The sequence below is a fragment of the Coffea arabica genome, chromosome 5e (assembly GCF_036785885.1).
Source record: "Coffea arabica cultivar ET-39 chromosome 5e, Coffea Arabica ET-39 HiFi, whole genome shotgun sequence".
Lineage (NCBI taxonomy): Eukaryota > Viridiplantae > Streptophyta > Magnoliopsida > Gentianales > Rubiaceae > Coffea > Coffea arabica.
The window spans coordinates 50,688,683-50,703,233 of record NC_092318.1 but is presented as its reverse complement, the minus strand read 5'-3'; the positions used below and the strand labels follow the sequence as shown (position 1 = coordinate 50,703,233).

Here is a 14,551-nt window from a genome sequence, read left to right as displayed (position 1 = left end):
ATTTTTCCTTGTCAAATGTAATTGTTAAAAGTCAATATTTATATTAACAACATCTAAAATTTCATTATCATTCCTGATATTATGAAAATATTCTCCTCGAATTGATAATTTCAAGGTAAATGAAGATTATTCTCTTGTCTTTTCTGTTGTGCAGTTTTTGGAACATTCCTATGGCCTTCAAAAAATTTTGAATACTAATTGCTTTAACAAATGATTTCTCACACCGTGTGCTTGATAAAATGTCTAAGAGAAAAACTACGTAACAACATAAATTCATGTTCAATATAAGCATGTTCATTTGTAGTGCCCCTCTGTCACATAATCAAATAATCTCGTATACTTGAAGCATTTTTGCACATTTATTCAACATCAATTAATGGCTTGTGTTACTTTTGAGAAACTTTAGTATTATCTTAATTGCAATAGTTTGATTACTTTTTGTAAAAGTACTTTTCAAGGAGTAGAAAGCGTAACATAAACATATATGATAACCTTGAAGTTTTTTAACTTTTTCTTATTATTGCTTATAATGTTCATTGCAATTTTTGTATTTTGCAAATTTATTTTTGAAAAAATATATGCAATAAGTTTGATACATTTAAAAAAAATTGCAATAATAGCAAGGTCAATAATGGTAAAATTTATTTTAAATAATTATAAGGAAATTATCAAAGTTATGCAATTTTCTTGTGCCTCTATAATAAAACAGTTTAAATTTTTAGTTTTTATTGGAAACTATAAACTAGATTATAAGCTTTCCTTTCTTGTTATCTTACATGGCAATCAGGGTAATTAGGTGGCAACAATAACATCGATTTGGGAATAAAATTTGAAAGTGAATCACATTGGGAATATTTTTTAGAAAGAGTGTTATTTTGACAAAAAACTCCTTTTTTTTTTCCTTTTCTTTTGAAGCAACAAATAGGGTTGTAAATGAATCAAGTCAAGTTTTAACTTAATCAAATCAAATCTCGACTTATTTTATCAAATTTGAACTTGAATTCGATGAACTTTCAACTTAAAACTTAAGTTCAAACTTGACTTCAAATTCGAGCAAAATCATTCCCGAACTCAAGTTTAAAAAGATAATTATTTTACTTTTAAAAAAATGAATAAAATAGTAATTTTTTAAGAAATAATAAAATATTATATATATATGTAATTCACTATTAAAATTATATATATAAAATCGAGGCGACTCGCGAGTTAACGAATTGAGTATTTTTGAGTCCGAATTCGACACGAGTTCAATGTTGATCGGGCTTGAGTCGAGCTTTGACTCGATCACGAGCAACTAGACTATGAATCATTAGAAGCAACAAGATGAGTAAAATCTGATGAAACTTAGAAGCGCCAAGCGTTTAGCGAGCTTCGCAGATTAGTTCATACTAGTCCCGACAAAAACCGGTAAAAGTCATTATCTCAACTTGTTAGTATCAAGCTTCAATACATTAAAGTTTGATGGAATGGGAGGCAAACAATTTGCCACATTCAAAGTAGCTCTACTTAAAAAATTCAGACAGATGCATAATGCATTCGTTTGATCCGATGGTGGTTCAATCTCCCGTGAATTACTCTTGGATTTCTCCGATCCACCCCTCGCTGTTAGCGTAGAATAATATACTGTATTGACAGAAAAAAAAATAACTCTATGGTTGAATCAGTCGCATATCCATGATCCAGTCCATTTTCAAGAGGAACTGCTCTGCGATCCATCACACATACCCAATTTCAAGGCCCAGGCCCATAGTCGTCCATTTCGATCCATAGATGAAAAAGTGAAAATTTGATTAAATCTCCCTAAAACCCTCTAATCTTCTGCTTTTCCTATTCTTCTCAGTTCTCGGGACAAACAGAGCAGAGAATGATCTTGCGCCAAATCCTCCGTTCCTATCATTCCGAAACGCTCCTTAAACTCGAAAACCATCCGCTGAACCCTTTTGCATCACCGCATTTGATCTCCCCCAGACCCTTTTCACTTTCGTCTTATTTCAAACCCCTAGAAGACGCAGAACCAATTAGCTCTGAGAATGCTGTTGGAGAAAATAAGAAATCAAGAAAAGCTTTGAATGTTTACTTCAAAGAAGCTGTTGGACTCTTAAAAAAGACCCCAGAAGATATTGGAACTGAAAGTGAAGGTGAAAATGGAGAGCTCAAGAAGAGATTGAAGAAATTGGAGGAGGAATTGAGGGGCTTGAAGCAGAAAAAGAAGGATGAGAAGGAGAATTTGAAGAATAAGGAGCACAAGAAGAAAGAGGGGGTGCATAAGAATGAAGGGTTGTCAAACTACGAGGAAAAATCTGGGGGTTCATCTTTATCATCGTTGTTCGCTAATAAGTTTGGGAGGGATGATGGAAAAAAGATGAAGGATTTGAAAGAATTGAGAATGGAGGATCCGGAGGTTTATAAGGAGCTTTCTCCTGACATGGAAATGTTTGTGACGCATTTATACAATAATGGGTACTTTAAGGATTCGAATTTCTTGCCTAGGAATAGGCTTGATATTAGTTGTTTTGAGAATAGTTATGCTCGAGATTTTATCAAGTTTGCAGCTGAGCAGTTTGGCATGGATAATCAGGAGATTGCAAAGTAAGGATTTTTATTCTTGTCACAAGGCAGAAAGATAATTGGCTCGTTTCTTGGCATCCTAGATTGTCTGTGAATTCCTTGCATTTGTATACTCAAGCACTAATATACACACACACACACACAGATAGATTAAGTGGTTGATTTTTAGATATCAGATGTGATCTTTTGAATTCTTCGATCTGATTATGAGAATAATAGGATGAGTTTTCCAGTAATATGCTTTGTCCTGTATACTTAGATTATAATTTGCGACAGTGAGTTACTTGTAGTCATGTTAATGCAATTGTAGGAATGGTATTTTTCGCATGGACTAATGAATGTTCTGCTTTCTTTAGGTTATTTATTTGAATGTATTAACTATTAATAGAAAAAAGATACTAACTTTTTATCTCACACTTAGGATTAGTTATACAACGCTTAAGAATTGATATCCAATGGAACCTTGCCTTCTTCAAGCCTGTGGACAAGAAGGTTGCCTATTTCATTTCTTGACATCTTCCTCTTCCCTCTGTAGTGGCTCCAATTTTTTATGCCTGAACTGTAATGAGGGCGTGGAAATACTGCCCTGTTCTTTTTTTCTTTTCTTTTTTTGTGAACAACAAATGTTTTGATGAAATTCTGTTGCTAGGTTACCAGCTTGTGTCCCTTCATTTTTTGGGCTTTTGCCTACTACTGCCCTGCCGTTAATCCTATCTGTCCTGTTTGCAACTAATCTTTGAGAAAGCAAAAAGAGAAAAATGTAAATAGAAGTGAGTTAGCAAGCAAACAAGGGGATGGACATCATGCTTTTTATTTTCAAATCAAGTAGATGAAATCAAGTAGAGTGGTTAGGGACATTGTTGCAAGAACATTGAGGGTGCATTGAAATTCATTGCAAATTCAATTATGTGCTACATGTGAAGATCACACAATTTAATGGCCATTTGTGCTCAAGTCTGCAGTTATGCTTGACTATTTACATTTTAACAAGTCATTGCATTCAAAAACAGAATAAAATCATCAAGTCAGGCGACGTGGTGACTGAGGGGGAGAAATTTTTTGTGACCTTGACGTGAAGCAACAAGTAACCTTTTTAAGTTGTGCTCAATATTTGTAGTATTACAGAGTGGAGTAGATTGCTAAATCACCGGTGCAATTCTCTGTATGTTGCATATTCCCCTGAATAGCAGATTTGAAGTGAAACAGTCTACCATTGCTTGGTCTTTCTAATAAGTTCTTGTTCTAGCTTGTTCTGAATTATATCGACACAGTTGAGTTATGATACAAGTTTTATACCTCACAGAGATTAGTGAAGCATTTTCAACGTATTGAGTTTCCTAGCTTGCATCTTCTCCATCTTAATCTTGTGAATTGGTTTCTCAGATGGATGTCAGGCAGCGACCTGAAAAAGCTGGCCCTTTTCGGTTGCCCTTCTCCTGGTAAGAAGATTGTCTTTTCCGCTAAAAGATTGCGCAGATTCTTCAAAATTCAGGAAAACACTGTGAGTCGATTTTCTTTTGTACTTTGTTTTGTAAACCATTTAAATTTTATGAAGGCATATTCCTCTTCTTTCTTGTTTCTACCTCACTGTTTGGCTTCTCAAGTATCATGTGCTTGCCTCAGGTTTGTGACAAATGCGTGTTAAAACAATCATGCAAGTTTGTTAATCAGAGTATTTGGAGAAGCAATGACAACAATCTAGATATGGCGGTTGTAATGAGGATCATTACCTCGTATGCTTTGGAGTCAGGTCCTGCACAATTGGTGGTGCCTGATGAAATAAAAGCTACTGTCAGGCGATTGCTGAAGGAGGCTGTAAACCTTAGTCAAACTGTGTCTTAGAGGCCTTTTTTCCAGAACCCATATCTGCACAAGCCTTTCAAGCAGCTCTGATAATTGTATAGGATACTAAACTAATCTCACAGTCCTTGTTGCACCAGGAAGTATATCTCGTCATGTACAAGCATGCCTTCAGAGCAACTAAAGTGCCAAGTTCATGGATTTATTAGAGTGTATGCTGAAACCTTGAAGGTTTTTATGCTCTAAACCCATTTCTCGACTATAGAAGGTTTTTGACTCGTTACCGTTCGCCACCTCTTTTCCGAACTTTTCAAGAAAAGGGTAAAAATGATTTGAGGAGCGCACTTCAGTAGTGACAATGGACCCTACGACGTTGGTTTATTATGTCCTGTCCCCTTGACCACTTCCTTGCAATTGGGAACTCAAGCATTTTTTACAGGTAATATGATTGACCAGGGTTTATATACAAAGAACAGCCTAAATGGTCTTATTGAGTTTTAAAGGGGCAACTCTAGAGACCAAAAGAATATTGAGTTGCTGACAAGTTCAACTTATGATCCAAATCCAAGGTTAGTTCGATAAGCGTAAGTGGGTTATTTCGGTGGAAGAACAGGTGCAACCTGCATGATTATTATCAAATGCTGCCATGATTATTGTTGTTGTCATGATTAGGATTGGAGGCAATTGGCAGTGCCTTGTGGGTGTCGGGCATATCAGTCTACAACCTGAGCCCAGTTCCCCTTTTTGGTCCGGGTCCCTCACTCTGTGATGCTCTGATACGAAAATGGCCTATCAATGAGACCACCTAGCAGTACAGTTGTGTTGTGTAATTCTCCTGTTTTATAATGAGTTAATCTCAACGTCTAGCCAACCAACACTGATAATATACCGTGTTAGTGTATAAAAAATTAATTTTTTTATAATAGAATTCACATGCTTTTCACAAAATTTTTACACTGCATTACTGCTTCTAATGTTGGGTAAAAGATATGGGATGCCTCTAAACTATTGTCATTGTCTACTTTTGGTCCCTCATCTAAATTTTGTTTTCAATTAGTCCTTGAACAATTAAAACTGTACACTTTAAGAACGTTTAGTAATTTTAGGCATAAATTTGATTGGATTTAAAGGACATTTTTGTTTATTCAAATTAAACCTTCGGGACCAGCATCAGAAACCCTCAAAAGAGGTAACCCTTCACTTTTTTCTTTTTCATTTACTGTCTAATGTTTTACTTGTGATTTCCTCATTTTCACTAGTCAGAATGACTTAAACCTTTCCCCAATTCAGCTTTACCTCAAAACAAAAGCAACTTATTTGATAGTATTTGGAGTTTCTTCTCAAATCCTCTTGACCATTTCACCTCTTCTTATTATTCAATCCCACCCGTTAATACAAGTCAACAAAAAAGCAGACATTGAACTAATCCATATTCCCTCTTCATAAATTTATCTTTTTTCCTTTTTAAGAATAAATGAAACTAAATCCAAACTTCTTACTGACAATTTCTCCCACCTTATTACCCAATCCAATCCTTACTCTCTTCGTAAATTTATCTTGACAGTGCAAATAACGGCAGCAACACGATCGTGCTTGGAGTTCTACAACTACGCAGTCCTTTCAGCCGGACTAAAATACACCATTATATTGAATAGCAAATTATAATCAAATTGCAGATACTCGAAAATAATCAATATTCTCTTGTCCAATGATCTACTGAATAGTTAATGGCATAGTTCAATTAGAGCAGTCTAAAACCGCAGACAGAAGAGTTCATTATATTATCATAGCCTAATACGAAACTGTTAAGCTGCTACATGGGGTGGGTGATAATAGTGAAATCAATCAACTCAACATGGTAGCTTTGTCCGGAATTATTACGACACTTGGTCCTCCTCTCTCATTTCATTTCAGCAATTTAGTCAAGTAATGGGCCTTTTATCCACAAACGAAAAAAAAAAAAAAGAAAGAGAACTGAGGCCATGAGTGATGGGCCATTGCCCCATGCGGGAGTCACGTGAATTTGCAGAACCGCATGCCGTCCTAGGAAGCGGTCCGCGCAACCCCCTTCCTCCGCTGTCCGATGTCCTTTTCAGGCCATGTATGACACACATCTTGGTGAGTTGGTGTAGAACGACAATTGGAAATAATTATTTGATAGAGAAATGATATGAATATGTTGAACATTCGAGAGTTTGTTTGGATAGGTAATTATTTGTATAAATTTATTTACTTGTATTATAATTATATATTTTTAATCATCTTTTTATCTTATATATACTACATAAAAAAAAATGAGATAGTAGTATTTTTTCGAAAAAGATCCCAAATAATCTATTATCTAAACACACTCATCTTTTCAATTACTACATGGTTAAGGGTCTGTTTGATAACATAAAAAAGTGCTGAATCTGAATTTTTTCAGACATTCAGATGTTTTGAGTGTTTGATAAATGAAAATCTATTTGCTGAACTTGTTAAACAGTGCTGAACCTGTGTGTATTTTTTTCAGTACAAGAATCCTAACTGAATGCTTAATTCTGATAAGAATCAATAGAATTATTTCAACTACCTTATCTTATCTACCAAATCTACCCTTGTTTGTTAATTATGTTCAAAATTCTTATATAATTAAACAATATAATATTCTCTATCTAACGATTTTTAGTTTCTCTTTTCTCCCTTTTTAATGACTTTTACATCTTCTCCACACTCCTCATATAATATATTTCATCTTTTATATTAATTTGATTTAAAAATAAATATTGTCATTTTCATACCTAACAATTTTAAACTAATTAAATCATAGATTCTATTTCTTTTTTGAATGAAAAGATATAAGGGTAAAATTGTCAAATTAAATTTATTAAGCATTCAGTTATAAATATTTATCAAATAGCATAAATAGGTTTAACATTAAAATTCAGACATTCATATATTTTTTTCAGTGCTTAAAATTCAGTAAATTAATTGTTTCAGTATTCAAATTTCAGAATTCAATTTTATCAAACGGAACCTAAGTACTGCAAAATGTAAGTGATGATTCAAATTTAACCTTAATATCAGGAGTATTAGTTTTTCACCTCAAAAGAAAACGTAAAAGTAGGTACTAAAAATAAATTGAGTATACAAAATAAAACACTTTTTTACACTCAGAAAGTTAAATAATGGTATTTAGATTTTAGAATTATATATAAACGTGAATAAGATTTAAATCTAATAGTCCAGGTTGAAGTCCCGATAATCTTTGAATTCAGTTTAATTATTCCTTTGAATAAATATGTTCATCGAGAAAACGTCAATAGCAGGATATACCTTTGGAATAAATGAATATTATTTAGATATAGATATTGATTTGAATAATTCAATTCAATGACACTGGAAACTGTTTACTAAAATTAAAATTGATGCAATCTTTTATATAACCGAAGCAAAATACTTTTTTTTGTTATTTTTATAGTAAAAAAAAAGGGAGATTTTTTAACAAGACTAATAAGATAATAATCGAGGCTTGAGGTACCATTTATTTTGCACCTCCGCCGCGTAGTTATCAAACCCTCTGCCGGAGGCTATTGCCTACTTCACTCTCACCATCTCTGCTAAAGATCTAGTGGAGCAGAGAAATTGATTGTCTTCGAAAACACGTGCGCCGACCTTTGCCACGTGACACTTTTTTTTTTTTTTTCCCTGTCTTATGTACTAATCTACTAGTAGGAGTATTTATTTTCTCCGTGGAGAGAGAGACGGAACGGTTACGAGAAAAGCCACAGTACGGTGCCAAGTGGCGATCTTACGTCACCTGAAGTCAGCGAGTCACGCCTCCCGCAGGCCGCAAGTGGTCCCGTTCATCCACTTACCCATGTCGACGTCTGCCTAATTGTTGCTTTCATGTTTGTTTTGGATTGGGGACAACAATAAAAAATAAAATCTAAACTCAGAAAAGAAGAAGTTCATCGGATGCCTCCTAAAATGCCATTTTTGATGGTAGATAAATTATTGCTCCTTTTTTGACTTCATCATACTCTATATAGTGCCTAGTCTCCACATTCTTCATTCTACCATCCAAGCGCTATTAAAGTTTCTCTCTCTCTCTCTCTCATTTTTTTTCCCACTTTACACAAACTACTAATTTGCATATGCATAATGAGGATAAGATCCTACAAACACAAACATGCACCATGAGAACAAGTATCAATATTGAATATGTATGCTTGGATAGTAGATTATTTAGGATAATTTTAAAAAATAAAATACTGTAACAATGAATATGTTTGGATAGCAAATTATTTGGAATAATTTTAAAAAGTAAAATAATGTAGCACTTTTCTTTTATATGATATATATGAGATAAAAAATAATTAAAAAATATATTTATCACGCACGCAAATAATAAATTTGTACAAATAATCTATTATTCAAACAAACTCGGGTATCTGTTAGATTGGATTTTATCTCATCGACTGTTTATTTTGTTGGATTTGAATTTTATTTCACAGACTGTTTATTTTTCCAAACCCAACAGTAACTCTCATCTTTTTAACTTATCCTATTGTTGTAATTTACGAGACATTATTATATGAATAGACTATGGATGATGGATGTAAAGTTCTTAATGCCTTGTACTTGATGGTAAAAGAGCAAGTAAAACAATAGTGGCAATTGAAGAATTCAAATTGACTTGGACCACACCTTCACTGATATGTTGCTGCTCAAAATTTGATCTTACAGCACAATTGCTATAGGTTGTTATACTGTTTTCATGACTATATGTGTCGTCTAGAAAAAAAAGTACAAACATTTAACTTATGTAAGTTTACAAGACCAGACCTATTTAAATAACTTTCCATGTAATTTTATGCTTAGAAACACGGTAATCTCCCATACTTTTCAAAGCAGTAACTGAAGGTTGAACAATTAAAGGTCATCTACATGTGTACACATGAAGCTTTGGTACGTAAAGTTGTAAACTTTATAAGGTTCTCCAAACACCCTTTAGCGTGCAATCTTACTATACAATCAATTGTTTAACCAACAAGTAAGTACTCATTAACAAAATACTCCTAATTGTAATAGTCCCAGATGATTTCAAACAAATAATAGTTTTAACTTTTGATTATGAAAATGTCCGTTGTTCAATTGTTTTAGCTTTGCTTCACAAGATCAGATTGAAAGACTATATATATATATATATAAAATAAATACAAAGTAAAACCAATTTGTTCCTAAGAAAAAAAAATTTTGTCCTCCTTTTCCTCCAAATGTAGTCAATGAGAATCGATCAAAATGGTCAGAATTAACCGCTGAAAAAGAGAAAAGAACACGAACTGAAAATGTGTGTTTCATTTCAAAGCATACCCCATTGGCATTATCAATAGACAATAGTCAAAAAAATCAAAGCACATGGATTGATTCATTCATTAGTCTCTTTTACACTTTTCAGCTTCCACATTTCGTCCGTCTTCCCATGATGGGAGGGCAGTAAAAGGGCACTTTCGCCAATCTATCCCCCTTTCAATCAAACACTCCGCCATTTCTTCCTCAGTCCACGAGTCCAACCAAATATACTCATCATCACCTCCTAAGCGTAGCATAGCATAGCATCATAGTAGTATTTTACCACTACTACTTCTAGGCTACTAGCATATGCATAAAGCTCTGCCACCTTCGCAGCCTGCTCCTCGTCCTTCCCACCTTCATTTCCGTTGTACTACACCGTTTACTTCATCCTCTTCGACCTTCCTCTCATCCCTTTTCATCCCACCTCGGATCACCAATCACGATCATCTATAAAGCGAGAAGTTAACTTTGTTGATAGTAGTGATTTTTTTTTTGTTTTCATTTTTATTTGGGATTTTTGGGCTTTTTTTTTTTTTAAAGTGGCAGTGGTAGTTTGGGGTGGGGAAGATGACGTCGGGGACGAGGCTGCCGACGTGGAAGGAGAGGGAGAACAACAAGAGGAGGGAGAGGAGGAGGAGAGCTATCGCGGCCAATATATTCGCCGGCTTGAGAATGTACGGGAACTACAAACTCCCAAAGCATTGCGACAATAATGAGGTCCTTAAAGCCCTCTGCAATGAGGCCGGCTGGACTGTCGAGCCCGACGGCACCACTTACCGGAAAGTACGCACCCACCCCCCCCCCCCCTTCTTATCCACGTTCAACTTCCCAGTTCTATTAACAGCATGTTAATTTCTTTTTCCATTTTTTTTCTTATTTTCGGTGATAATTGTGGAACAAGAAATTCTAGAATTGTATCAAGCAGATGAGCTTCCTGATTACCCATTTCTTTTTTTCCTCTTTTTCTTTCCTGGTCTACGAGTGCTAATGGCCAGCTGTCTACCACCACACCTCCAACTGCCCTGGCGGCAGGCGCATTTTAGCGGGTTTGTTTTTGGGCCGTTAGAACGGCTTTTCCTTTTTCTGCCGCGTCATCACTCATCACTCTTTTTTTAGCACATATGGCGTAAGCGCACGCTCTCCTTTGTTACTGCAAAGAATTGTTCTGTTATGCTAACGCACGCCGGTGGCAATTGGTTTACTTACTGCCACTGTAAAAAAAAAAAAAGTATTACTGATAAAGATTAGTGTGGAGATCATCTGAGTTCTGACCCATCAGGTGTTTGCTAATGTTGGATGATTAGTAGTATCACTTTTTACTTTTGTTTCTTTGTTTTTACTGTCTAGTAGAATTAGATTCTCGTATTCCCCCTTTTTCTGCTGTTTCCTCCTCCCTAGTCTACGTTGCCTTAGATCCTGTCTGCACTGTAAGAACTGGGCGCCACAGCTGCTTAGCAGACAGACATTACACCATCTCTGTTGCTTTTGTTTGTTGTTGACCAGTAAGTTTCAAAGATTCCCAACATGGTTTTTTCTTTTTAGAAAATCCATATTCTTTCTGAGCTCAAAAATCCAAATCTTTAACCCTTTATTTTAGTAACTTTTGTTAAACTAAATCTCTTATCTTTGTTTTATCAGTTAGCAAGTGCTAGTTGATAGGGTGTAGCATTATTACTTCTTTTGAATATATGTCCCTTTAGTTTTGCTAAAATTTAGCCTGGGGATTCCCATGAAGCTGTGGGCCTCTCAGGGGTCACAAGGAGGTCTGGCAATAATGTGCTTTTGAGGCTCTCTCTCATCTCATCTCATTCTCTTTTAACCTTTGGTGGATTTGGTTCAAACATCTTTTTCTGGTGGTAGTGTACTAGTCTTTACTTTCTTCACTTGCGACAGAAGCCCTTTTCCAGTAGTTGCTAAAAGTAGTATTAAATTGGGCTTCTTGCTTTAGATCTCTTGCTGTTCTCGTGAAGGACTCGAAGTTGCCAGTACGATACTTGCTTTCGAGGACAGTTGCATTATTTTCGGTTCTTACTGTTTTTGTGGGAATTGTACTGATTCTTTTCACAATTGTAATATGGCACAAGTACAATAACTAGGATTCAGAAACAGTGAAGATGGTAGTCGTACGTAATATTAGGTTACACATAAATACAAAAAATCAACAAGTTCTAGAATCCTTTCCTATTGGTTTCTCCACAAGGCCTTTTTGGGGGGTTGGTGGGAAGGTTGGTTGGAATGTGAGACACTGTTTAATAAATTTGTATGTATGCTTTGAAATCTGAGGACCTCCTAGCATTGCAATTGGCTCTCTTACTAATAATTCAGCTGAACTGATCATTCTAGTCTGAATGGGCAGTCAAAAAGGTTAAAGAAATTTGTTGTGATTGAAGTTAATAAGACAAAGATTGGTGCAATTTCACAATGAAGTTTACCTGCATTTGAGACAAAAAGTCAAAAAACCGCTTGTTCTTGATCTTGATACACTTGCAAATAGGGTAAACACTTGGTGCAGAAAATAGGGTAGAATATGTTTACCAGCGCTCCATATGCAGCTGCAGGAAATATATACCTTTGGTAAAGGCTTTCCTTGACATATTTCACTTTAGCTAAGGACAGTTATTGTGCTGTGATAGACCATACAAGTTGGATCAGCTGGATGGTAAAACCTGTTTTATTAATGCTTGGATATCATAAATCTTGCCGAGTGAACAAAGAAAGTGGAAGACGGTGTCTTAAAGAGAGTTTGAAAATGCATCAGTCACTTCATATTGAACTGTGTTCTAAAAGTAAAATATCGAAAATAGGGTATCAAAGAAGTGTAATGCTTATCGTACAGGAGAGACTAGGGGAGTTCAATACGATGCATGTGGCATAATATCAATTATGTTCCTATAATGCTGGATAAAATGTCAGCTGCTCATTGTGTCTACAGTATAGTGGCAAAGAGATCAAGATTAGGTAGTGTGTCATTTTGTTCTGTTACTATGATATGATGAAGGGAAAAACAGTAATGTCGAGAGATACTAACAGGACACCAAAAGCTTTCTCCTAGGTTTTGTAAGTTAGATGAATAAAAATATGGGTGATTGAATTTAATTCTTTATTTGAAATCCTTTTGCACTCACATAGCCTTCCAGTGACCATTTTTCTAATTTACAGGGATGCAAGCCAGTGGACAGAATGGATATCATGGGTGGATCAACATCAGCAAGCCCGTGTTCATCTTATCACCCAAGCCCAGGAACGTCATACAACCCAAGCCCTGCTTCTTCTTCCTTCCCAAGTCCAGCTTCTTCCCCGTATGCTGCAAATATCAATGGTGACGGAAATTCCCTCATCCCATGGCTTAAGAACCTCTCGTCTTCCTCCTCCTCGACATCCTCCACCAAATTCCAACTCCTTTACCATGGTGGGTCCATAAGTGCACCTGTTACCCCTCCCCTGAGCTCCCCTACTGCCCGGACTCCGCGATTGAAGACGGACTGGGATGATTCCTCTGCTCGTGCTAGCTGGGGCTCTCACAGCTCCTTCCTTCCGTTATCTACACCTCCCAGTCCTGGACGTCAGGCCCCTCCTGATTCAGAATGGTTTGCTGGAATGCAAATTCCACAAGGCGGACCAACTTCACCTACATTCAGCCTTGTCTCCGCCAATCCATTTGCCTTCAAATTCGAGTCCCTAAGACACAGTGGCTCTCGCATGTGCACTCCAGGGCAAAGTGGGACCTGCTCGCCCGCCATACCTGCAGGCTCTGATGTTCCCATGGCTGAAGTAATTTCCGATGAGTTTGCATTTAGAAGCATTAAAGGTGGTCTGGTGAAGCCATGGGAAGGAGAGAGGATCCATGAAGATTGTGGTTCAGATGATCTTGAGCTTACCCTTGGGAGCTCAAAAACCAGGTTTGTTGGCATGAATATATAGCAAACAGATGTTGAAAACAGGTCTTCGTTTTGCTCATTTCTTGATTTATGCAGATGAATGTATGCATCAGGAGGGCGAATGAAAGGGCAGTCCTTTAATGCATCCTGAAGGTCAGAAAAGGATCGGAGTCGAGGTTTTTAGGGAGCTAGTTTGCGGTCATCCTGGGTTCTCTCGTTAAAAGTCTGCAACATGATTGTTGAGCTGTGAAGTGACTTTGCATCGCTGGTAAGCTTGAAAGCAAGCCCTCAAGGAGAAAGGGTTGGTGGCTTTTTCTTTCTTGTCTGCAATTGGAAGCTTTGAATGTCAAATTGTCTTATGAATTTTTATATGTTCCAATGGTTCAAGCTAGTCGGGCTTCTGCTGTACCGTGTTTCTTCAGTAACTTATTCACTCAATTTCAAGATTGCGACTTTTGGTGTCCAAAGGCTGGATGATGATGGTGATGAGTATATCTTTTGAAGCTAAACGCTAACTGAAAAAAAAAAAGAGAAGCCAATCGGCAAAGCGGATTCGGGTCATGTTCAGTTAAAATTGATATTTTCTCCAAAAATTATTTGATTGTATAAAATTTTTAATTAATTTTATTACCATTTTTATTTTACACATATCATGTCATAAAAAAAATATTACAATAGTTTTTTTCAATAATATTTAAAATGATCTTCTATCCAAAACACTTGTCACTCCAAAAAAAAAGGTCTTGCAAGGCTTTAAATTTCCCTATGAATCGAAAAAAGTTCTTTCAGAGATATGAAAATTCAAGAACTGATAATGAAGTTATTTAACTAAAAATTTTGTAATTTATGTGTGTGTCTAATTGCTCTCTCTAACTGTCCATTTAGAGCAGTTAGGGGTCCAATAAACAGGGAGTTACAAGTTACATCCTACGGGGGCCCAAGAAGTCCAACACAGACATTCTCTGTTG

At 36.0% G+C, this 14,551-nt stretch overlaps 2 protein-coding genes across 3 annotated transcripts; both read left to right on the top strand.

Moving 5' to 3' along the window:
- The first annotated feature begins 1,814 nt into the window (after positions 1-1,814).
- LOC113743748 (uncharacterized) lies at positions 1,815-4,986 on the top strand. Of its 2 annotated transcripts, none has more exons than XM_027271827.2 (3): positions 1,815-2,589; positions 3,952-4,069; positions 4,192-4,986. In XM_027271827.2, the coding sequence occupies exons 1-3, from the start codon at positions 1,865-1,867 to the stop codon at positions 4,408-4,410; spliced, it is 1,062 nt and encodes a 353-aa protein (XP_027127628.1). In that variant the 5' UTR covers positions 1,815-1,864; the 3' UTR covers positions 4,411-4,986. The 2 variants fall into 2 exon arrangements, with proteins under 2 accessions (XP_027127628.1, XP_071905206.1); XM_072049105.1 differs by having other exon boundaries at positions 3,952-4,007; positions 4,192-4,301.
- Positions 4,987-9,773: 4,787 nt separating this feature from the next.
- On the top strand, positions 9,774-14,050 carry LOC113743403 (BES1/BZR1 homolog protein 4). The gene is made up of 3 exons (XM_027271392.2): positions 9,774-10,488; positions 12,865-13,604; positions 13,680-14,050. Exons 1-3 carry the CDS (start codon positions 10,273-10,275, stop codon positions 13,681-13,683), a joined length of 960 nt encoding a protein of 319 aa, XP_027127193.1. The 5' UTR covers positions 9,774-10,272; the 3' UTR covers positions 13,684-14,050.
- The last annotated feature ends 501 nt before the right edge of the window (positions 14,051-14,551 follow it).

Bases quoted from the DNA above. Each gene is read 5' to 3' on its own strand.
- LOC113743403 (XM_027271392.2), top strand. From the start codon at position 10,273: ATGACGTCGGGGACGAGGCTGCCGACGTGGAAGGAGAGGGAGAACAAC. The intron at 10,489-12,864 runs GTACGCACCCAC...TCTAATTTACAG, and splicing joins ACGGCACCACTTACCGGAAA to GGATGCAAGCCAGTGGACAG.
- LOC113743748 (XM_027271827.2), top strand. From the start codon at position 1,865: ATGATCTTGCGCCAAATCCTCCGTTCCTATCATTCCGAAACGCTCCTT. The intron at 2,590-3,951 runs GTAAGGATTTTT...TTGGTTTCTCAG, and splicing joins GATAATCAGGAGATTGCAAA to ATGGATGTCAGGCAGCGACC. The intron at 4,070-4,191 runs GTGAGTCGATTT...TGCTTGCCTCAG, and splicing joins TCAAAATTCAGGAAAACACT to GTTTGTGACAAATGCGTGTT.